Source organism: Rhineura floridana, chromosome 6 (genome assembly GCF_030035675.1).
Source record: "Rhineura floridana isolate rRhiFlo1 chromosome 6, rRhiFlo1.hap2, whole genome shotgun sequence".
NCBI classification, from domain to species: Eukaryota; Metazoa; Chordata; class Lepidosauria; order Squamata; family Rhineuridae; genus Rhineura; species Rhineura floridana.
The window spans coordinates 109,453,289-109,479,203 of record NC_084485.1 but is presented as its reverse complement, the minus strand read 5'-3'; the positions used below and the strand labels follow the sequence as shown (position 1 = coordinate 109,479,203).

At 40.7% G+C, this 25,915-nt stretch overlaps 1 protein-coding gene across 3 annotated transcripts in view; it reads right to left on the bottom strand.

Annotated features, from left to right (window-relative positions):
- Positions 1–1,144: 1,144 nt before the first annotated feature.
- Positions 1,145–25,915, bottom strand: part of PTGFR (prostaglandin F receptor) — a 49,515-nt gene continuing 24,744 nt past the window's right edge. For 2 of the 3 annotated variants that reach the window (XM_061633457.1, XM_061633459.1), the window contains exons 3-4: positions 3,332–3,657; positions 1,145–2,478 (exon numbers count right to left, since the gene is read on the bottom strand). In XM_061633457.1, coding sequence (XP_061489441.1) covers positions 2,466–2,478; positions 3,332–3,657 — 339 coding nt within the window. In that variant the 3' untranslated portion in view covers positions 1,145–2,465. Of the gene's footprint in view, positions 2,483–3,331; positions 3,658–25,915 lie in introns of all 3 variants that reach the window. The other variant, XM_061633458.1, reaches the window with a different exon arrangement.

Below are 25,915 nucleotides of genomic sequence, written 5' to 3'. Positions count from 1 at the left end.
CATAGTGCTTCCCAGGACCAGAGTTATGATATTAATTCAATGTAATAGGATATGATGGTAAGTGGATTGAAATCAGAATTGTTATGTTCACTCCCTCCACCTTCATGTGACAATTTGCCAGCCCTGCACAACTTAGAGGAGCCCCCATGGCAAACATCAGCCATAAGTCTGCATGCAGGAGCTTACAGCTCCTGGTGAGCCCATCAGGAGGTCAACTCTGCTACCTGTTTGGATACAAAAACAGGGAAGCACCTGATAAGGACACAATATGTGGATGGTGGGCTCCATTTAATATTATGAGTCATAAATTGTATAGCCTTAATGCTGAAAATTATATATCAAGCCTTTTCTTGTTCATCTAGTATAGACTCCAAGCCAGGGGTTTCTGAACTATGGTTTTGTGGACCACCAGTGGTCTGTAAGCTTCAATCAAGTGGTCAGGGCCCTTGGTTACCAGCCTGCCCTAGGCCCATGGTGCTTTAACCCACCCACCCCCCATACAGGTGGTGTGGGGCTAATAAACCAGGCTGCACATCTCACTTCTCCTGTCCCTGTGAATGATGTGTCTGCTGCGTGCGCATGCCTGCCATCAACCAAGATGGTGGCAGGGGCATCAGCCCCTTAGGGAAGTCTCCACCACCATTTTGGTTGATGGCAGGCATGCATGCACAGAGCGCATGTCATTTACAGGGACGGGAAATGTAGCTGGGGTGTTTGCGTGTGTGTGCAGGCTTATTGAAGTCCACACTGACGGTTTGGGGGAGGTGCCTGGGATCTCCCTCTCTGCGATCCACAGCAGGTTCAAGAGCTGACGCTGCCACGGATCGCGGCATGGGAGCACTACCCTCCCACCCTATGGAGATGCCCTTCAGGGGGCCCTGTGGGCTGCAGGTCCCTCGGCCAGGGCCCAACCTAGCTGCCCTCTGGTTTCAGCCCTGTGAGTGGTCCACAGCATGTCTGTATTAAATATTCATATTGATTTTTAATTGTATTTTTATTGCTTCTTTTATTTCTTATATTGTATTTTATTGTAATACAATTTGAATTCCATGGAATACAAATTGTAATACAATAAAATGCAATATAAGAAATAAAAGTAATCAATACAATTAAAAATAAACAGCATCTAGCATAATGCATTACAATCGCTGGAACTGGCAAAAAAATCATGAAGTGGTCCAACAAGACCATCAGCAATTTTCAAATGGTCCATGGGGGAAAAAAATTGTGAACCACTGCTCTAAGCCTTTTGCACAATGCCATTCATGTACAGCAGTTAGTAAATTATTTGTGCTGATAAAATCTTTGAGAGTAGTAGTTGAAATACTAATAGCAGCAGTAGCATTGAGTGGTACTGTTTCACACATTATTTTCACTTAAAAAGAAGAAGAAAAAGAAGAAGCAGTAATTCTAGGCCAGGCTTGTGACTTCTGTAAGTATGCTCACAAATGGTCCAATGCTTTTGCTTGTAAACTAATGATGGGTACACAGATTTAACATCTCTGCTTTACCATCATCACTTTTTCAATTAAAAAACGTGCAAGCATATACAAGGCATGAAAAATCCTAGGCACTTAGTTGCCTGAGATCCTAGAAATATTATGGGACTTCAAATATTTATGTAGTACTGCAAGGGCCTGGTTTCTTAAAAAACATTTATTTATTTTTTAATTTGTATCCCACCCTTCCTCCCAGCAGGAGCCCAGGATGGCAAGCAAAGCGCTGAAACCACTTTAAAACATCATTTAAAACATGGTACTAGGTCCCAAAAATTTAAGGCTGGTGAACTAGTAAACTGATATATTAACAAATTCTTATTAAAAGCTTCCCAACTCTATGTAAAATCCTTTGCTTATGGAATGGTATCCACACTCTTTTCATCATAGCCACTTTTTCTTCCATTCTCTTGTTGAAACACTGGATAATCAATGGACTCCAAACTCAGTATGTCCTGCCCCATGAATTTCTTTAAAATTCAGTCTATATAATTATATGCTATACCTATTTTATTTAGCTCAAAACAAGTGTGATGTAATTCTAACATTACTATCAACCATTTGTTGTTGTTGTTTTTCCACACACACACACAAAACCCTTAATTTTGCGACATGCTTGATTCTAACCTCAGTTGGAATGCTCAAAATTACCATTTGGCAAATGATATTTCACAGGTTTTTACTATGTAAATGTACTGTATTTTTGAAGTTTCACAATACTTAACAAGTGGTTTTCATAACCACATGATTATAGCTATAATGCCAATGTGGTGTAATTTCTGATGAATTATTAACAATTAATGCAGTATTTCCAGATTGTAACAGTTGATTGTATTGTATTGTCTCTTGCAGATTTACTTCTCGTTGCTTTTTTCTGTGAATATAATTTTTTTTAAAGTTTTGAGAAGTCCAGTTTTCAAGGTGCTAAGTCCTTTCAGCAAGAAACCGACTTTCCACAACTCAGACTTTTCAGATTTGACTGCTACCTTTGCAAGAGAAAGTGAAGAAGTTATACTTGCAAAGCAAGGTACATCTTCAAAATTAACACTTATTACACACATTGCCACTTTCAACAGTAAGATATTTGTTTGCTTCTTCATTCTAGCACTGAAGTCTACCAGGTTCCATCTATTACTAGCTAAACAGATTGTCTTGCTATCTAACGTCTATGGTAACCAAGTTTCCCTTCTCAGGAGTTTATGATGTTTGGAACTCAATATCACCTTAAATGTGTCATAAGCTGATCCAACCAACATGAAACACTTTGAGGTTGCATCTATTTTAATTAGAATTGCTTAAATATTGTCCACTGAATCAATTGGACTTCAAAGTACTAAACTTGGTTATATTTTGCCTAATGTGCTGGCTTGTGAAGCTGTGGCAGGCTGAGCAGGCCTTCGCCAGCTGGGGATGATTAGCCTCAGAGGGAGGCAATGGTAAACCTCCCCTGAATACCACTTACCATGAAAACCCTATTCATAGGGTAGCCATAAGTCAGGATCGACTTGAAGGCAGTCCATTTCCATTTCCATTTTTTTAAAAAAAAGAACAATGAAAACCATTCTTTCATTCAAAAGTGTTTCCAGACCTGCCAGCATCATCTTATGTGTTTACCATTCTGTTTTTACAGAACTTTTTATACTTCACAAGTATATGAATTCACCGATCACATAAATAGTACTCCTTAAAAGTTTATTTGGAGGGTGAACATCTTGGAATAGCAGCTGCATATGGTTACACTTCCAGAAATGGAGCCAGTTCTCCTGTTTTGAAGAAGTGAAAAATGCCAGCCCACTCACACTGTAACAAATTTTGAGATACTTAACAACCATTACCTGTTCATTTCTCCATACTTCAGTTTATTGCACTGCTGAACTGAATGCTGATTCGTTTGCTTGAAACTAACTGGTGAATCAGAAACTGCTGCAACTTTTAAAGAATTTTTAATGGAGCTGAGTTCCCATGTATGCAAGTTAATAAGGTGTACACCACAAAATCTTCTAGCAATCTTGTAGAGTTTTCTAAGAACAGCTTTTCTGAGAAGAATGTATACCCAAGGATCTAAAATTTGATTCCACGTTGCCATTCGGAGAGCGAATAGTATTGTTTCACAAGATTCCTGGGAATGATTTTCATTTATTCCAATATTGGCCATGGTCACCTACAAAATGAAATAATTTCTGTTATACATCAGAACACAATATCAGATGAAATAATAATTTGACAGTTACCTCATTCATTCAAAAGACTTCATAATTTGCTTTCACAATAATGAAGACTGCTGAATATCTGAAAACCAATTTATTAGGTGGAATAAAAACCAGCTAATGGTTAATCTAGTTTTGTACCAACAGATAATTTGGAAATAAAAATAGGGAAACTTGTTAGATCTGCCTGAAAGTTAGTGGAGGGATGGTAAAGTTAGCATGATGGTAAAGGAGTAAATAAATAAATGCATTATTGTCACAGGCCAATCCATTCTGAGGCAAATAGAAAATCTTTACATTCTTCCTTTAAAAACAGACAAAAGAATGGGAAAAGGTTGTCTGGGAATTGGCAACAGACCAAGGAATGACAAAGTACCGTACTAGCATTAAAACCTTTTCCAGTTTCTCCAAACCTGCTTTTATAAGTCTGCATCACCATTCCTAAACTTGATCTACCTAAACTTGGCTAATTCCTTGGATTTCTGCATTCTCCCTGTTTCAGAGGATATTTTCCCATTTATTTATTCAAAGTTCCATGCTACAAATCTGATTTTTACCAATTAGTACTTACTCATGCAAAACCAATTAGCACTAGTTAAATAAAATTGTTACACTATCTGAAAAGACATAACATTAATAATATTCTGAACAGATATCATCAACATGATATAGGAATAGCTAAGCATTCCATTCTACATATAATCATCTGTGTACAGGAGAATCTGTTACATCCTAATATGGCTCCAGATGAAGATGTAGAATTGTGATTCGAGATGTCACATAAAGTAGCAGAAAAGCCTCTTCAAAAGCAATAAAATGTGCTGATTTATTTACTGTGTAAATATTTGTAACCTTCCAGTGAATCTCAGTGCATTGCTTAGCTAATCTTAAAATTAATCTGTTTTTATTAATGTGAGGAACCTGGTGTCTTAAAGCATTTATAATTAATTGGAATTAAATATATTATATTTAACACTTTTCTTAGAAGTGGGTTTATGTATGTTCTGATTATCTTAGAAAGTAATATGCATTTTACCCTGCAGTCCACATAGTAACTTCTAGAATTTTAAACTATTAAAATTACATGTGTCTTCAGTAACAGTTTCCTTTAACTGGATCAGTTTTCCATTCCATTCATGCTGAGGAAAAGTTAATTATACTAATTTGTAATAGTCTGCATTCTATGATTATTTGAAAAGGCTTATTAATATTATAAGTAATCAGGGCCGGCCCCAGTCATGCTGGGGCCCTTGGGTACCAGACTGCCCTGGGCCCCTCCACGAACCATGGAACTTAAGCATCTGTGGACCGCAAGACAGGAGCTTCCACACCGCACGCCATCCCCCTGCTATCTCCCCGCTTCACCTACCTTTCCATTGTTTTTTGCGGTGCGCACAGGTTTGCCATCAATCAAGATGGCAACCGAGGTTTCCCTAAGGGGCTGAAGCCTCTGCCGCCATCTTTGTTGATGGCAGCAATGTGCGCATATTATTCCATGCAATGTATCTATATGCATGTTCTCACATGCATTCAGTGGTGTGCTGGAGCCGGCTTGTACAGGCTCGCGAGAGCCGATTGTTAAAGTTTTGAGAATTTTGCAAGCCGTTTGTTAACAGAGGGAGCAGGGAAAGTCTTCTGCTCCTCTGATTGGTGGACGAAAGGCATGTGCCAGAAGCATGGGCCTCTGGGCAGAGCTTAGAAAAGTTACTTGTTTGAACTGCAACTCCCATCAGCCCAATCCAGTGGCCATGCTGGCTGGGGCTGATGGGAGTTGTAGTTAGGGTTGCCATATTGCCCGGTTAGCTGGGTTTTACCCAGATTCTTTGCATGCCACCCAGTGCCCAGTTAGCCCCTTAGGTGACCTGGATTCTCAGCTTTAATTTTTTTTAAAAATTAAGTTTCTCGCTGGTCCGGTTCTCGAGATATACATAAAAATGGCAGCCACCCCTCTGACTGTTAAATCTTTTTTAAAAAACAAATCGGTATTGTATAGCACTTCGTAGCTCAGTCTAACCCCGCCTGTTCAGGATTGCAGCCAATCAATGTGAAGCCAGTTTGGTTGACTTGGGCAGTGTCTAGAAAACCTCCTTGCAATGCCAGAAAATGGTGCCCCCCCCGTTGATCTGAAAATCTCATAAATTGGGTAAGTATATACATTTCAGGTTTTTTTCCTCTTGTGTGCAGGAGTCAGATCCTGGGCAGCGTTTTCAAAACCTTCCCAATACTTGCTTTTGTGAGGGTAAAAGCATGCTAATCCCATATGCCCAGAGTAAATCCCATTGAATTTAATAGGACTTACTTTTGAGTAGACATGGTTATGAATGTGCTGTAAATTAATGGGACTTTTGAGTGAATGTAAAAAAGAATTGTGTTTATGTTCTAACTCTTTCTGTTCTTCTCCAGTCCTATTTTAAAGCAAGTAGGCAGGTATTACAGTTTTTATTGTGTAGGAAATCAGTATTACTGATTTTTTTTAAACTAATACTGATTTTTCTGCAATGACCAACTGGTTTGACAATAAACTATTATATGGGCTGTATGTATTCATACATCTGCAGTGTGTGTGTGTATGGAGCCTGTGAGGTAGTGTTGGGAAACCAAGGCAACTCACAATAAGAAATAAATCCCTTTAAAATCCAATAACTATAAAGCAAGAATAAACAGTTGGAAAACAGCCTAAAGAGGCATGATTCTGAATTTTGGGTTGGGTGAATGAAGTTTATTTATTTATTATTTGATTTATATCCCGTCCTTCCTCCCAGTAGGAGCTCAGGGCGGCAAACAAAAGCACTAAAAGCACTTTAAAACATCATAAAAAACAGACTTTAAAATATATTAAAACATCTTTGAAAACATTTTTTTAAAGCTTTAAAAAAACATCTTTTTTTAAAAAAAGAAAAGGCTTAAACACATATTAAAAAGCAATTCCAACACAGACTCAGACTGGAATAAGGTCTCAACTTAAAAGAACAAGTTGAAACAACAAGTTCCTTATCATTTGAGGCTGTAGTTCTCTGCACACTTCCCAGTTTGAGTAAGCCCCATTGAATACATTGGGACTTGCTTCTGAGTAAACAAACATCGGATTGCACTATAAATATATTTACAGATTGTGTAATTCAACAACATATTTGATAGTCATGTTTATATAAATATTTCTTCATACTGTGTCCCTATAAGTATTTGATTTCACACTATGGTTGTAGATGATTTTTTCCTCTACATTTTAAGTGTGCCCTTCTTCCTGGGGGTGGTCATGGTTCTCCGTTGTTTTCATCCTGAGGGGAGGATAGGCTGACAGATGGTGAGTAGCACATTTAAGGTCTCTTCACCTCCCCCCCTTTTTATTTGTATTTATTTTATATTTCTCCAATATCTTCCCCTGGCTGTTTTTATGTATTTTAAATATTTTTAGATTAAATAAATAGGAAATCATAATTGTGAACCTCCCTAAAAGCAATTTACCTATCCTTATGTTTTGGCAAAGTGATGGTGTGAAGGCATGCTGGTAGAACAAGAGACCATGTTTGAGGCATGTTATAAGGTGTTTGAGGACTTTGTCACACATTACTTTTTGAGACCTGTAGATTCATGTTGGAAAGAACACGTGCACGTATTGAATGGTGGCTTGTGTGCTGTTTTTTCAGTCTATGCTGCATGGTAGGGAAGGTGATACATCATCTGGCAGCTAGCTTTGTAACGTGAAAATGAAAAACATTTGGATCACCATTCACTTGTTTACTTTTCTCACTATTGAGATCACTTCATATATTACTTTTTCATACACAGAAATTTAATCTTTGTATAGGAAAAAGTATTTTGTAAAATATGAAGGACAGTGGCTGCCCAGTCAGTATAACCACTCTACAAGATCTACTCAGCCACTGTAATTACCTTTTTGTTTTGAGTGCCCTGTTGTCTGGGTCTTGGTTCAGGTGTGTATCCAACTTTGATGTGCTTATAGAAGGGGAGTGCAAGTAGTGCCCCCCCAAGTGTGGAGGCTTGGACAAACATTGTGTTATGGAAAACCAAAGTCTGTGTGAAAGTACATATTTGGGAATGCCATCAGTGTAATCCTAAACACACTTAATAAATTATATCGAACTTGCATGTCACAAAATATTTTACGGTCATGTCCATAAGCACCAGGAGGGTAGTCGCCCAGGGAGTCTTAGTCCCTGGCAACCAAGAGGTCTTGTATCTTTAGAAGTTGTGCAGGGGGAAGGGAGAATTCCACCTTGTGGTTTTTCTCATTACAGAGTTGCAAAAACACCTGCACTTGGTTGACTTTCTCTTCTCCTAAAGATACAGGATCAGTCTCAGGCCAAGAACCTGGCAACCTGTGTATATATATACATGCATGGGCATGCCTTCCTAAATATAGGAATGTGTCCTATAAATTAAAACTTTCATAGAGAGGGAAGATGTGGAAAATGGGCACAGAGGAAAAATCACATCTCCTCCATCCCCTACCCTTAATTCCTCATCCTAGTCCAAACTTCCATGCAGGCGTCACTTGCTGGATAACACTACCGGTGTTAAATTAGATGCATATCCAAATGTGGATCCAAGTGTGAAAATGCTGTAGATCTACATTGTGCCATTTTAACACAAAGCAATGTAATGCAGATTCTGGGTTTTGATGGGAAGAAGAAAACACTTAGAATTTCTGCTGCTGACTTCTTTTGCTGTGGAGTCTGTGCACTTTGTCATCTTCAGTGCTTAAGCTTCCTATAAAATGTTATTTTAAAAGGCTATCTCCCCATAGATATAAGGGCTAGTCCTGCCCTCTTCTTTACATGGGTTCAGAATGGAATATCAGTGAGAATGGCTAGTGCTGGTACCATACACAACCTTCTCAAATGTCAGCAAAGTGAGCAAGACTAATCACATTGAAGCAGTCAGTTGGATATTCCATCTACATCTAACATACCCCTGGGACCAGCTTACTGCCATACATTACTTGTGATGTGTGAACTAACATGTGCTTCTGCACAGGCTGCAGCAAAAGCAATTATTTACAGGCAAAAGTGTTTCCAGGCTCCACACATGAATGTCAATCATGTATTATCTAGATCCATTTCAGTCGGGTTTCAGACCTGGTTTTGGCACTGAGACGGCCTTGGTTGCCCTGTGTGATGACCTATATCGGGAGAGAGACAGAGGGAGTGTAACTCTGTTGATTCTCCTTGATCTCTCAGCGGCTTTTGATACCATCGACCATGGTATCCTTCTGGAGAGACTTGCGGAGTTGGGTGTTAGAGGCACTGCTTGGCAGTGGTTCCGCTCCTACTTGGTGGGCCGTCTCCAGAAGATAATACTTGGGGAACATTGCTCGACCCCGTGGGTTCTCCAATATGGGGTCCCGCAGGGTTCGGTCTTGTCTCCCATGCTCTTTAATATCTATATGAAGCCGTTGGGTGCAGTCATCCGGAGTTTTGGAGTGCGTTGTCATCAGTACGCTGATGACACGCAGCTCTACTTCTCCTTTTCATCTTCTTCAGGTGAGGCGGTCGATGTGCTGAACCGTTGTCTGGACGCAACAATAGACTGGATGAGAACTAACAAACTGAGACTCAATCCGGATAAGACTGAGATGCTGCTGGTGGATGGTTTCTCTGGTCAGATGGTGGATACATACCCTGTCCTGGACGGGGTTACACTCCCCCTAAAGGATCAGGTTCATAGTTTGGGAGTCGTTTTAGACTCTTCCCTATCACTCGAGGCCCATGTAGCCTCGGTGGCACGGAATGCGTTTTACCAACTTCAGTTGGTAGCCCAGCTACGTCCCTATCTGAGTAAGGAGGACCTTACATCAGTGGTTCATGCTCTGGTAACCTCACATTTGGACTACTGCAACGCGCTCTACGTAGGGCTACCTCTGAAGACGGTTCGGAAGCTACAGCTAGTGCAAAATACGGCGGCCAGACTGCTAACAAGAACTAAGCGGTCTGAGCATATAACACCTGTTCTGGCTCGCCTGCACTGGCTTCCAATATGCTACCGGGCCAGATTCAAAGTGTTGGTATTAACCTATAAAGCCTTATACGGCGCGGGACCACGATACCTGGTGGAACACCTCTCCCGTTATGAACCGGCTCGTACACTATGGTCTACTACGAAGGCCCTCCTCCGGGTCCCGACCCATAGGGAGGCCCGGAGGGTAGTAACAAGATCTAGGGCCTTCTCAGTGGTGGCCCCCGAATTGTGGATTAGTCTCCCCGAGGAGGTACGCCTGGCGCCGACACTATTATCTTTTCGGTGCCAGGTTAAAACCTTTCTCTTCTCTGAGGCATTTTAATCTAAGTTATTTATGTAAATGTTGTAATTGGTATTTTAGATGATGTACTTTTATATTTGTTATATTGATCTTGTAATTTTATTATTGTATATGTTTCTATGTTTGCCGCCCAGAGAGCTGTTTGCTAGTCGGGCGGGATATAAGCTGAATAAAATAAAATAAATAAATTATAGCCAGTGTACAGAGGCATGCTGGACTGGTGGCAAGGGGAGTGGGATGGAGGTCAACTACAGAAAAGCACAATCTCACTACTCTGGTATTGATAATTTTATTTCACGAATGTATTAAAGGGCCTATGGTGGTAAACTATGGAAAACCCCTTCATTTGGAAGTGTTCTTACTACTCAGGATAGGAAGCTAACAAGAGATAATGAGTCCCTTTGACCATTTCAGCAAATATCTAATTTTGTAATACCCAGAGCTATGAAGAAAGGCTACAACATTTTCAGAACCTGGATTTCCAATTTCCCACTATCCTAAATATAGAGCTTCCAAATATTCATATATAGGAATTGAAGTCATGTGTCTTCCCTCCAGAGACATGCCTCAGTGCAACTAATATAAGATTTTATACACATTACTCATATAAACCGCACATTACTCATGTTTCTTCCATTTGATTTTCACTTCCTAGTGCAAGGAGATCTAACTGGCAATTGCAAGAAATGACAGTAATAAAGCATTTCTGCAGTTGTACATTTGACATTACCACATTGTGGTACTCTGGTAAATTTATAAATGAAAAGTGCAAAACTGCAATTTTCCTACCAGTGTAACTGCAGCTCTTTATTCCTCATGCAAATAGTCACACTAAAATCAACTATTTTGTTCCAGTGGCTATCTAAAATTACTAGTGGAAATACAGTTAGCATTTTGATTGTTTAATTTTAAAAAAATTGAACATTTCTACCCTCTAAGGAGAGATAGCATGAAACATCCAATACGCAATTCATATTCTTTAAGATTACACAAACCAGCTGAATAAAGCTTTACCTAATTAAAGTTTGTGGTCTGGGGAACAATTAAATTGTCTCTACTTGTGGGTATTTTATTATATTCATTAATGTTCATATTTAGCCTACCATACTATCAAATGGATACCAAAATATAAACTAACTGCACAATTGTATTTATGTCTACTGACAGGTAAGTTTCATTGTATTCAATGGGATTTCTTTCTTTGCAAATGTGCATAGAAACCTAAGGCTGCAATGCTGAACACATTCCACTGTGTAAATCCCATTTAATACAATACAATTACCTCTGCGTAAACATTAGGGGAGTGCATTCACTTTGTGTACTTTCTGAATTATAAGGCAAGTAAGAGTGATTTGGAAGTTTTCACTTGCACACATCGGATTGAGCCATTAGAAGGCATTCCAAGTCAAACAAGGGATTTCCTAAAGTCTTTGGGGAGTACATCTGACTCAGGTGAACTCAAAATACTGCTGCATTTTTTTGAAGCAATGAAGCCGTGGTCACTAGGGAAACACCCTGAGTTTGAGTGGGGATTGGGTGGAAAGGTTTTGACTGCCAGATCTAGATTTTGATCAGAGTGAATTATTTCCCCAGGGCACTCCAGTCACTGTGTTTGTTTTTCATGAGGATCTATGCCGGGGGGTTTCACCATCACCATTTCCCCATGCAAGTCAATGGAGAGATCTCTGTCTTCCAAGGAGAAGAGAATGTATCCCCAAAAATCGAAGGTAGGGAACAGAAGCCTACCATCCACCAATGACTATTGGTGTAACAAGGTCTTTGCTGAGGAAGTGACATTTTCTCCACCCGAGTCTTTCCAGGGATTCTCTCCTCTCTCTCCCCTATGATTCACATCAAAATAGTAAAGCCTGCCCTTCCAGGAGAACTACTACAGCTATCATTCTGAAATTGGGGATGCTTCAACCCATCAGAAGGAGTGACCATGCCTGTAAATTGTATCCAACTTTGTGAAAAGAAAAAAGTTATAACTGTGGAACAAGCACAGAAAATACGTCAGCCAGCCAATTCATCAGGTAAATAATTATCTCAGTATTTTTATATTTTGCATTGGGACAACAGTAACTACCATTATAATGCTACTGAACATTTTCTAAAGGAAACACTGTGTTAATAAACCTACCCAGATAACATCTTAACTTCTTGTGGCTTGCTTTTACCAATCCGAATGGACTTGACTCCAAGGAACTTGGAATGTGTTTAACTATTCTATACACTGCTAGTCTGCCATCCACACAGGACACAAGAACACTCATGGGGTCCAACCTTGGAATTCTTTTATTAAAAAAGACTGGCATTGGGAGATGATAGCTTATCACATGAGAGTTAAAATATGCACTGGAGTGTCATCCTTCCCCCTCCCCACTTTCATTCGTTGAGAGCGCCAGAGAATGCTTGATCTAGCTAAATAAATTATATAAGCTATCAACACAAAATGTATGTACAATTACACTGAAACCTTTCATGATATTTTTTTCTAAATCCTTGACAGCAGCATTACTTATTAATCAGAATTTTTATACTGCAAAAAACAGCAGCTTTCAGCAGTTATAATATTCCCAGAAAAAGATGTAATATTTTACCAATATGATATTTTTAGGAAAAACAGGGGGAAGCATATCCATTTATCTACTGTTTTGCAGCCTTTGAAAACTGATTGTTATAAAACTGCTAGCACCAGTATAACGATTGGTTGCTATAAAACTGTCGCAATATGTAAAAAGAACATATAAGATTGTCCCTGCAGAAACAGAGACTTTGATTTCTCTATTTTATTGTTTTGGGGGAAGGCAACCTTTCCAATGCATTACTAACAAAGATATATCTGCTTCCATTTCATATATATGTCTACTATTTTTCTGCACTCAAAGTAAAGTTTTCATATATTTAACCTAAAAAAGCTTTCTTATTTTATCACTATTGTACAGAGACATGCTAATACAAAATGGTAAAGTTTGGCTAGAGGCAAAGGAGTTGTGGCCACATGTAAAGAACAAAGGCCAAAACTCTAACAAATAGAGTAGGGCCGTGCTTTACAGTGCTTCGCTTTACAGCGCTTCGCTAATACAGTGGTCTCAATTAGACGCAATTAGACTAAAGCCCCATTCATACGGCGCTGGTTCCGCTTTTAAGGCGGTTTTCAGGCATCACACACCATTCTATTCAATGGGTTCTGCTTTACAGCGGTTTTTGCTTCACAACGGGGGTCCGAAACGTAACCCACCATATGAGTGGGGCCCTACTGTAATAAAAAATATGGAAGGAAGGGGGTTATTATTGTTACTTTGTGTGTGTTTGTGCAGTTTGTTTTAAAAGACAGTGAAGCCAGTGACATAGCAACTACTTTTAGTTACAAAGGCAAATGTTTGCATTCTGCATTCAGTCTGATTGTCTACAGCAGTGATTCTCAAACGGTGCGCCCAGGCACGCTGGTGCGCCCTAAGAGGTGGCTAGGTGTGCCTCAAATATTATAAAAGTATATTTTAAAAATGAGAAGAAACCCATTTGTATAGGGTAAGTAATAGTTTTCTATAGTTTATTTTTATTCATAGTTTAAAATATATTAATATATTTTTAATTTTATACACGAAGTGCACCAGAAATTTTTTATATGTTTTACAGTGCGCCGCGAACCAAAAAAGTTTGAGAACCACTGGTCTACAGTGTCTCACTTTTTATCCTCTACTACACAAGACATGGGGAGCCATGCATAAGAAAGGTAGAAAAGAACCAGGAACCATTTAACACCTTTCTCTGGCATTTTGCTGTGGCAAGAGTTTCCTTAAGAGATTTGTTGGGAAATATTTCATTAAACTGTTTGAGCAAGGGTTGTTGCACAACATAGTCAGATATCTCCCCCTTAGAGCCTAGAAAGTTTTTTTTTTTAAGATACGCACAATTTCCCAATACAAAATCTAAGGGTAAAATATGTAAGGGGGAACCTGGGCAAGGTGCTTATGCGCCCTTGTGGTCTGACTGATGGGAAGACATCGCACAGTGTAGAGATGAAGGAAAGTCCCTGAATTCTGGGCATAACGATTGTACAAAGGCATAACCTGGGGCTAGCAAGGTATTTCTACTGATGATGTACATTGCTGAGTTTGTTTGAAAATGGAATTTTGGAAAATGGATGTTTGAATTTTTAAAAATCTGTTTTGTAACATATTGCTATTTTCATACAAGCTGAGGAACCTTCATGGGTGGACCTTCAGGACAGACAAAAGGAAGTACTTCTTTACTCAGCGCATAGTTAAACTATGGAATTTGCTCCCACAAGATGCAATAATGGCCACCAGCTTGGATGGCTTTAAAAGAAGATTAGACAAATTCATGGAGGACAGGGCTATCAATGGCTACTAGCCAGGATGGCTGTGCTCTGCCACCCTAGTCAGAGGCAGTATGCTTCTGAAAACTGGTTAGCCTCAGGAGAGGAGAGTGTTCTTGCACTCAGGTCCTGCTTGTGGGCTTCCCCCAGGCACCTGGCTGGCCACTGTGAGAACAGGATGCTGGACTAGATGGGCCACTGGCCTGATCCAGCAGGCTCTTCTTATGTTCTTATGGAAAGGCAGCAGCATATAAAGAAACAAATACACTGTTTATTCCTTTTAAGTATTCCTTTTTGGTGGTTGTTTTTGCAATTCATGCAGGAAAGAATACGAGCAAATCTTTTCTGCTGTTCAGATTTCAGCCATACATTTGAAATGATTGCATATAATGCTTTTCTTCCCTCTCAGTGCATGTGCAACCAGTACACCAGGCTTGACAGGGGGATAAGAAGTCTGGGCATCTACTATATCCCAAATTCAATATTCCCTCTCTATGTTCATCACAGTACTTGATCTTGAGTAACCTGCAATGTGTACTTAGGGAGTATTGAACAGAGCAGTGGTGTGGTAGAAGAACAGGAGTGGTGGTGAAATTTATGAACTTTTTTCAGTGCAGGAGCAATGACATCATCTGCCAGAGCATCAGAGTAGGACCCTCCTTGCTCGGGCAAGTGACAAAAGTGATAATGAGGCTTTCAAGTTCCATTATTTAGTCATGACAGATTTGCACTGTGCCCAAGAATGGGGGGAATTATCAAGCAGAAGTTGCATATTTATTTTCTTTGATGGGATTCATACTTCATGCTAGCAGTTATCCCTTCTTTGCAGGATTGTTTACATTTCTAATAACTCTGCTCCCGCCTCCTTGGCACTGAAAGCTGTTCAGCAGGGAGTGCATTTGCGGCCAGAAGCCACTTCCAGCCCTGTTTGCCAGGTGCTGGGAGGGGCGGCCAAAGAATATTGTGACAAATATTCCCACTTTTAACCTAGTTGGACCCAGAGACAGTGAAGCATTCAGAGCTAATATTAATAATTCCCCTCAACCAAATGGGGCACAATTAAAACTTAAGACACAGGGAATAGACATCATTTTATCTATTCATGATGGGTCCACCATCATGATATCTGACAGAAACCAGAACACCTTTGGCGCCATACTAAAACATCTCCAGCCATAAAACCATAAACTTCAAATTTATCTCCAAGTCATAAAATCTCAAAGTGACTTCCATTAATTATGAGCAATTAAATTGCACTAATAATAGGCCATTAATTACCTTCTGTATATTGTAAATTGTTAAGTGGTTCTACTTAATTGGACAAATGTTTGCATAAACATTGAAAAACATTCCTGAACTGGCAATCCCTTAACGTGTTCAGATGCATACCAGATATCTTCTCTTGTTTTGAGAGATTTAATATGTTAGTCTGTAGCTGAAATTTATTGTATTTCTTTCATGTACTCAGATATGAGGAATGTGCCATCTTGCTATATTTTAGAAGAGTTGTTTTTTTTCTCTGACAGTTGCAATAAGCAGCAATTAAGCTAGGAAAGTTTCATAAATTTGTGATCTTCACAGGAAAATTTAGTATAAATATTACTGCTTTTTAGTATTAAATCAAGTCTCCTCTTAGGTGAGGCTCACTAATGCTTTCATCCCCAGATAGTCTTGTAAGATCCAGGTAACTAAGCAAGGTACCTCAGCTCTGCATCAAAAAGATTGCATCAATGTGTTATATTTATGCTATATATCAGGATTTTAGATCTGTTATGCTTTAAGATATGTAATGCCTTAACCTACTTTTATTTTTATTTTATGCTGATTAATTTTTGTTCTTATGTAATATTTGATTAAAGATTTTAAGAAAGGAAATGTGTTAACTGATCTTATCTGTCTGAAAACTTGTTCCAGAATCCTAAATTTCCTGTGTGCTAATACAGGGGGGGGTAACTCTCTCCCCCTTGATGTTGCATCTGTTTCAGGGAAAGGTAAGGTGCAGCTGAACTGCAAGGCTCACAGCCTGCTACATAGACAGCATGCTCAGATTTCTATCCTCCACAGAGCAAATCTGTCAAAATACAAAGATCCTTCTGGCCTCCACCCCCATTCATCGTTAGGACTTTTGCTGCACCCAGCCCGCCCTTCCAGTTTACGGTATGAGATTAGCTGGTCACCCTAGTTGGGACTGAGTAGGTGTTTTTTGTTCTATTCTGTGATTGTTTGGCAGAGGGGAATTCTTTTGTCTACTCCATACTGTATTGCTGGGTTGGGTAGTTACTGGTGGGCGCTGTTTAAATAAGTTGATTTGGGTTGCTTAATTGGCTTTGGTCACTGGCAGATGTGTATGGGAAAAGGGAGATGTTGGAGATGAATGGTGAGTACCCTCAGGCACATTAAGGTCAATAGTGATTCCAGAAACTTGCACACAGGGCTGAGAGACCCATGGGGTAGGGTATGGACCCCTATTGAGGTTAATCTGTGCAACTCACTCAAAGTCTAGAGAGGCAGTGGGTCAGAGAGACCTGGAGTTGAGGACAGCTTGAATCCCCCTGCAGGATAGGCTTGTCCAGGATGAACAGACAGGAGCCTGAATGAGATTTATGGGATTTCCTGCACATGGTCTCATTCTCCTATGCAATTTAATTAGGTTTACAATGTTTTGAGCGCAGTTAATAAAGTGGCCATAGTTTAAAACCCATACATATTTCTGGTTATTGTTGCAAAAAACTAATGGCACCATTTTAGCTGTGAAGATCCCTTGTTAATGTGTTTTGCAAGTTGAACCATGCAGGCAGATGAAAACACCACTGAATTCTATGGAGCTTACTCCCAGGAAACTATGTATTGGCTTGTCATGCCATGTGGCTGATGAAGGATATGAACTCAGGTCTCTCCCCAGCTAAATTTCAACTAATGAACCACTACACCACCCTTTGCCAGTTCACACAGTTTGTGTGTATGTGTGTGTGAACACAGTTGCTTGCAATTTTGGATGCTCCTTGGAGGCGTGGCTATGGACTGCAAATTAACCACTACACCACTTGGATAGAAATATGGAGAATGTTTGCAGACCTTTCATTCCCTGTAATGTTTTGACAGTCCCTTCACATACACCAAGGAGGGGAGAGGATGAAACAAGGCTCTGTTGAACGCCATGAAGATCCTTCTGTGGGTGAACCTATGTCTTTGAATAGGAAGAATTAAACCCACAGTATTTAGTCTATGTAAAAGATTATCCAGAACATCTGATACTGATTTCCTCATTACCATTTACAAAATAACAAATCAAAACTGTGCATCCTATATGTGGATCTTGAGAACTGTTCTGGTTACTCAACTTCTGGCTGTATTTTTATTTATTTTAATGTGTTTTTATTGGTATGGAGGATTCCCTTTTCTTGTGCTGGGATTGGTATTGGTATGGAAGGTAGTATATAAATGTGTAAAAATAAATGTTATGCTGTATTCAGCTTTTTTTCTTCCAAATAAAGTCCAAGATTGATCGATGTGGTTATGTGACAGACCATGTAATGAAGAGAATGTGCAGGGCATCAAAACCATCTAATGAAAGCTCAATGCTATATACATGTCAACTTAGAAGTAAGCCCCACTGACTTCAGTTGAGCTTATTCTTACAAAGGTTGATAAATCTCTTATTTCAGTTATCAATAAAAGATACTATTTTTATTTTTGCATTAAAGTTTAAGCTTGATTTTCTGGTGGCACAGTCCATGTTTGTAGCCATTAAATCTGTACCTAAACACAGCTCTGCTGTGGAGGGAGGGGAATGGGGGCACTGCCCCTCCTAGAGCTCTGCTTCCCCTCCCCCTCAATTATTTATCAAAATTGTCTTCTTTTTGATTTGTGACATGACAGACAATAACAACCTCCATTTAAGGAAAGATAGCTTGTTTTAAGAACAGGAGCAATTTAAGAATAGGACCCTCTGAAAAATGCAGTGAATAAGGCAGGGTGAGTGCACAACAAAAGCCTCATCTGGGAGAACCCCCAAAAGTCTGCTCATTCAAGACTTTCCCTGACTGTGGATGGATTTTCATGACTCAGCTGCTATCTGGGGAGGCTGTTTCCACATGCCTTGCCCCACCCTCCAGCCTTCAAATGCAGCTTCTTTTGGAGGACTTTCTGGCCTTGGGTTAGGCTTGGGGGTTAGTTTTAAATAATTTTGCTTTGATTTTAAATTAATTGTTGTTGGAGGTGGGTCTCTGGTGTGGTTGTGGCATTTTAGGGTGTTCTGGGTGGTTTTAAGGGTGGGTGGCCTGCCTGAGTTGCGGACTCCAGCATCAGGGGCATGTGTAAATTGGGGGGAGTGATGGGGGGAGGGTGGGAGGCCAAGATATAATGAGGCTGGGTGGCAGATGCTTGTGGAGTGCTAGAGGCAGGCCACGTCAGGTATGAGGAACTAGGGAGAGATACGTAATATCTCTCCCTTGATCCGGACCTGCCCAAGACCGAAAGATAGCTGGGGGATGCGGGACTCCATGTTCTAACCTTCGGTTGCTGCTGTGCAATGCCAGGTCCGTTGCCCCCAAAAATCTCTCATCCATGACATGATATTGGATGAGGGCGCGGACCTGGCATGCATTACGGAAACCTGGCTGGATGAGGCCACAGCTCCCATCATTGAGGCCATGTGTCCAGCTGGGTTCCTATATGCGTAGCAGCCGAGGGTTGGCAGTCAGGGAGGGGGAGTGGCGGTCATCTATTGGGGGTCCCTGGTTCTCACCAGACCTCCTGTCCATGAGACCAAGGTTGTTGATTGCATGTACTGGAGGTTGGGCCCAAAGGGCAGCTTAGGGATTCTGCTCATCTACCGCCCACCCCGCTGCACAACGGACTCCCTGCCCGAGGTGCTGGAGGTGGTCTCGGATGTGCGGGTGCAATCCCCAAACTTGCTGGTGCTGGGGGATTTCAACATACATGCTGAGGCATCCTCACAGGGGCACCTCGGGATTTCATGGAAACCATGGCTTCTTGGGAGCTGCACCTTATTCTCACGGGGCCCACCCATGTAGCTGGTCATGCACTTGACCTTGTATTTGTCTCAGGAGAGGAGGGTAGTGATCTGAAAATGGGGGCTACATCTCTTACCCCCTTGTCATGGTCAGTTCACTACTTGGGGAGAGTAGACCTTTCTATGCCACACACCCTCCATGGGGGTAAAGGACCCATTAGGATGGTCTGCCCCAGGCACTTGATGGATCCTGATGGATTCCTGAATGCGCTTGGGGACTTTATGGAGCCTGCAGACGGGCACTCGGTCAAGACCCTGGTGGAGGAATGGAATAAGGCGATCACCGGGGCATTAGACCGGGTGGCTCCGAATAGAATAGAGCTCAGACAGCACCGTGGTGTACTCCATGGTTGCGAACTCTGAGGCGGGAGGTGAGATGACTAGACCGTCGCTGGCGGAAATCTCGGTCTGATGACGATCGAACACAGGTTAGAGCGGCTGCAGCAGCCTACCATGTGGCAATAAGGGCAGCAAAAATGGATTTTTATGCTGCCTCTATTGCATCCGCAGAGTGCTGTCCCAGGAGGCTGTTCCAAGTGGTCCGAAGCCTGGTCAGTCCAGTTGCTTTGGAACCTATGGAACATTCTAAGACCTCCTGTGATGAGTTTGCAAAGCACTTTGCAGATAAAATCGATCATCTAAAGAGTGCGATTCTGCACGCTATGGATACAGTGAGAGAGCCAGAGTCGGCCAGTGGTTCTCCGGTGGTGTGGGATCAGTTCCAGCTTCTTCCTTCTGATGAATGGGACAAGGTGCTTTCAACCTTAAGGCCAACCACCTGCTTACTCGACCCTTGTCCGTCGTGGCTCATTATGAGCTACAAAGACAGTCTGGGCGAGGGGATCAAGGCAGTGGTAAATGCATCCTTGGAAGAGGGCATAATGCCATCAGCCCTCAAGGAGGCAGTAATAAAACCAATTTTAAAGAAGGCCTCCTTGGATCCCCAAGATTTGAACAACTTTCGCCCAATCTCAAGCTTACCATTCTTGGGCAAGGTGGTTGAGCGGGTGGTGGCGAAGCAGTTGCAAGCTCAATTGGAGGAAGCGGATTATCTGGATCCATTTCAGTTGGGTTTCAGGCCTGGACATGGGACTGAAACAGCCTTGATTGCCTTGGTGGATGATATGAGGACAGCATTGTATAGGGGTGAGTGCACCTTCCTCGTCCTCCTGGATCGCGCAGCAGCTTTTGATACCGTTGACCACGGTATCCTTCTGGATCGCCTGGAGGGGGGCACTCTATTGCAATGGTTCCATTCCTTCCTCTCTGATAGGCACCAAAGAGTAGCATTGGGGGATGAGGTTTCGGACCCTTGGCCTCTCACTTGTGGGGTGCCACAGGGCTCCATCCTCTCCCTGATGCTATTTAACATCTATATAAAGCCGCTGGGGACTATCATCAGGAGATTTGGGCTGCAGTGTCACCAATATGCAGATGACACGCAGCTCTATCTCTCATTTAAATCTTCACCAAGGTTGGCTGTAGAAACCCTATCCAAGTGCCTGGAGTCGGTGAGTGGCTGGATGGGAAGGAATAAGCTGAAGCTGAACCCTGACAAAACCGAGATACTGTTCATGGGGGACAAGGGAAGGTTAGGGGATTTGGACCTGGTGCTCAATGGGGTACAATTGCCCCTGAAAGACCAGGTCCGTAGCCTTGGGGTCATTCTTGACTCCCAACTGTCCATGGAAGCTCAGGTTTCGGGACTTCCCAGGAGGATTGCTCCGCCTGTGACTGCCTCTGAGATGAGCTCTCGTCTCAGAGGAAGCTTTTTCAGTTTTAAAACCAGTCAGAAGAGTTTTTTGACTGGTAAAAACTTTCTCCCAGGTAAGGGAGAAACGAAGAGATCATCCACAAAAGCTTCGTTGTGATTGTTGGGGACTGGAATTCATTAGGATCGCCTATGAACGAAGGTGCAGCCAGCAGCGCCAGATGGAGCCAAGGAATTCAAGCAAGCTCAAACTGACTAAGCGAGATGGGGGTTTTTTGTCTTCAAAGAAAAACGGGTTTTAACAGGCAAGCATTCTTCTGTCTATTCTTATCAATTGGACTAAGTTGTTACAGCAAAAGAGATCTGTTAAAGAATCAGCAATAAAGAATCCCTGGGTGAGTTATACTTTTCTCTTTTATATGTGGAATTAAGGAGGAAGAAAATCGAAATAGCCTATCTTTGGCTTTATAGCAAAAAGCTGACCTGGAATTGAGCATTATAAAGATACAAACGGATGAGGGGCATCTAATCTGAAGAGGAAAATTTGATTTATATGAATATTTGAGAATTATATGTCTGGGACTATTTTTTCCGGTCTACTTTTTTTGTGACGAATCTGCTTGTTCCCTATGCCACTAATTATTTTGATGCTGTGAACTAAATTTGTTTTGCATTCTTGGACACATAAGAGATAAGGCAGTTTGTGCTGTCTAAGATGATGATGTCAACAGGTTTGGAATATTAACTCCCTTATTGCTGGAAAAAGAAGCAAATTATTCTTTGCTTGGGAATTGTGGCTATATTGGAAATTTGAAGGGTTTTTTCTTCAGCTTTAAGAATGACAATCAAAGAAGTGGCAGAGACCCTGGATGTACCCCTGGAAGGGGTTTCCCCTCTGGATATGTTTCAGAAGATAATGGATGAGATTAAGACAACAAAACAAGAACTGAGACAGGGTAGACAAGAGATGGCAACTGAATTTGGCAAAGTCAAACAGGAGCTGAAAGAAATAAAGGATTATATGAGAAAAGAAGCAGATGAGACCAAAGATATAATTGGTCAAGCAATAGAAGATGAAAAAGAAATTAAAGGGAAGGAGCAAATTCTGGAGATTGGAACAGATATATCAAATGTGGAATTGGAAAAAGATTTGGACTTTATGGCCATGATGGATATTAGAGACAAAGATTACTGTTTGGAATTTAGTGCTGTTCCTGAAGAAACTGGTGAAGATATCAGAGATAAAGTTATTACTGTCTTGATAAAATTTCTGGACTGGAATGATTTGATGGAACTTGAAATAGAGAACATTTACAGAATTAATTTTAGATATGTGACAATGGAAAAATTCTCAAGAGATATGCTGGTGCATTTCGTAAAGAAGAGGAACAGAGACATGACCTTACAACAACATTTCAGTAATACATTCAGAATTGATTGCAAGGAAATATTTGTGATGAAGGAAATTCCCATCAGACTCTTACTATATGATTATGACAGCAAGATTAACATGTGTGCAAGGATGGCAGATGGATGATGGAATTAATACTGATAATAGAAGAATGGCTATTAAAATTACTGGACTTAGCTGACTTGGTAGGAATGGATCAATTGACATGTATATTTGGAGAAAAACTGATGGATATATTTCTCAAGGAGCGGAACCTCTCTTTGACTTTTTGCGGATAGAACAAAATGATATGATGTTAATGAGATTTGATGATTAATTAAGATAACTACTGGAGGAAAGTGATTTTGTAATATATTAAGGGACAGGTTTGTTATATACTATATACTTATAGCTGATTTGCGACAAATCGGAAGTCAATATTTTTATTATATTAGTTATTAATTTGTTTTCCTTTTGTTTTGTTTTGTTCTTTGAAACTTTGAATAAAAATTAATAAAAAAAAAAAGGAAGCTCAGGTTTCGGCTGTGAGCCGGGCAGCGCTGTATCAACTCCATCTGATACAGAGGCTACGCCCCTACCTTCCCAATCATCTGCTCCCATCGGTGGTACATGCCTTGGTCTCCTCTCGCCTAGACTACTGTAATGTGCTCTACGTGGGGTTACCCTTGAAAATGGTCCGGAAGTTGCAACTGGTACAGAATGCAGCGGCGTGCCTGATTAAAGGCAGCCACCGGCGAGATCATATCACTCCAGTGCTAAAAGAGTTTCACTGGTTACCAGTTGCTTACTGGGCCCAATTCAAGGTGTTGGTTTTGACCTTTAAATCCCTATATGGTTTCAGCCCAGTCTATCTAAAGGAGCGCCTCCAGCATCATCAGCTATGCCGCCCAACAAGATCAGCCTCAAAAGACCTTCTCTCCATCCCCATCAGTCAAAACAGCCAAACTGGTAAGGACTAGACATGGGGCTTTTTCAGTTGTGGCCTCCACCCTGTGGAACTCCCTCCCAAATGATCTCCACCATGCCCCTTCCATGATGAGTTTCCGCAGGGCCTTGAAGACCTGGCTCTTCAGGCAGGCTTTTGGGGTGGGCTAGATTTTATCTTCATTGTTTTTAGATTTTTAGTGTCTAGGTATTGTATGCCTATTTTGTACATCGCCCAGAGTGGCTGGACAGCCAGCCAGATGGGCCACTAATAAATTCAATAAATAAATTAAATAAATAAATGATCGTGATCACCTATAATTACTTAAGTGATCCTTTAAGAACTCAGCCTGTATAGTAACATGGCCCTTGAAGAGTTAAATAATAGAACATTGTATTATGGCTAGAGTTAGACTCCACCTCTTGGACTTTCCTTTGCTCTGCTTTTCAGTTTCACTTTCAGTTGTGTTCTCTACCTAGTCAGCAATAAGTAACAGTGTTTGCCAGAAGTAAGAGTTTGTTTATTCTGCAGTTATTATAATAAGTAGGATTGAGTGCTTATTGCTAAGGGGTGAAATAAAGAGATAACAAAGTTATCTGAGAAAAAATATCTACACTAATTTACCCTTTACTCTTTTAAAGCTGTCACTATACTCACAGTTATAGTGGCTATTTTTTCTTCTTTTTCTTGAGTACTTGATGGCAAAGGATGAAAACAGCCCTAGAGGGGTAGAAATATTGCTGTGTACAGTATAGTTAGATAGCTGGCTGGCTTGCTACCTAGGCTGTAACTCAGGCTTAGTTTCTGATTTTCCCAATGTGTGCTGCTCAGCATGAGGGTGAATAAATTTATTTCGATCAAAAATCAGTACATAGAAACACGAGTAATCAAAACCATATAAAATACATGAAATCACGAGTGAATAAAAAGTACAAAAGTACAATCAGTATAAATTCCCTATGTAAGATAATTTATCATTGTTTTCAGACATGTGATAGCAGCAGCACAGAAACTGGACACTCTTACTGTAACCTATGGATTCCTGTCTGCCAATAAATACATTAAGTAAAACTCTTGGGGTATGTCTGGAATGCTTTGTAAAATTGGGGTAATAAAAGAGTAACGGAGATCCCTATAAAAGGTGCGATACAATAAAACATGACCTACACTTTCCACTTCCTCCATTCCACATGGACAGACCCTTTTGTGATAAGGTACCCTTCTATATCTTCCCTCCAGGAGGGTGGATGGAAGTACATTGAACCTGGCAGCTGTAAAAGCTCTTCTATATTTAGGGATATTCAAGTTTGTTAAATAATGCATAGGCACCAGTGCTCTCTTGTTATCCCTGAACTCAGGGAGCCTGCCAGCAAGACTCAAGTGATTTTGTACTTCTATATCCCAAATTCGCTGTTGGATAGTAGTTTTTGCTTTAGCATATCCAAGAGCTAGAAGAGCATAAGGCGTAAATCCCAGATTTTGCAATTTCTCAAACAGTGAGCTTTTTCATCTTGATTGATATACATCAGTTAATGTCAAAGGGGTCAAATCCACAGGAGAAAAAATCAGCTTCAGCCATTAATGAAGCCTAAGAATCCATGCACGGGCTTCAATAGTAATTAGCCCTGCTTCTAAACGAAGCAACACATTAGACACACAGCTTGGAACTCCAAGCACAGCTCTCAAAAACTTAGTCTGTGTGACTTCGAAAGGGGCAAAATTATCATACACACATAACTCGGCACCATACAACATCTTTGATATAGCCTTCATTAAGAACACCTGTAAGGCTGAAGGCACATGTTGGCCCCCTTTCGTGTAAAAGAACTGAAGCAGGGCCTTTACACTCCTCTGAGCATTCCCAGTAGCATTTTTTAATTGTACTCTCCAGGAGCCCAATGCATGGAAGGTTACACCCAGATAAACATAAGATGTAACCTGTTCAATAGGATGGTTATTAACCTGCCATTTATACTTTATCCTCTTCCTGGAGAAAACTAATACTTTGGAGTTGTCGTAATTAATCATCAGACCTTCCTTATTACAGTAAGAGTTCAGGGCTTTTAGAAAGTGTCTTAGACCTATACTTGTCAGGGAAAGAAGCACTGCATCATCAGAATACAAAAGGATAGACAGGGCTGTATTAGCCAATCTTGGTGGGTGCAAGTTAACTTCCACTATACCCTTAACTAAGGCTTTAATATAAAAATTGAAAATTGAAGAATGCATCCTTGTTTAACTCCATTAAAAGTTGAAATGGAATCAGATAATTGGCCAGCACAGTTACAACTAATCCACATACAGGTGTTTTCGTATAGTGTACGGATAAGAGTTAACAGGTGTCTGTCAATGTTGGTAACCTCACATTTTCCCCACAGTCTATCCCTCTGAATCAAATCGAAAGCTGATTGGAAATCAATAAAGGCTACATAGAGAGCTCCCTCTCTGGGTAATGCGTATTTTTCAACAAGATGTTGAAGGACTAGGCCCTGGTCTATAGTAGATAGT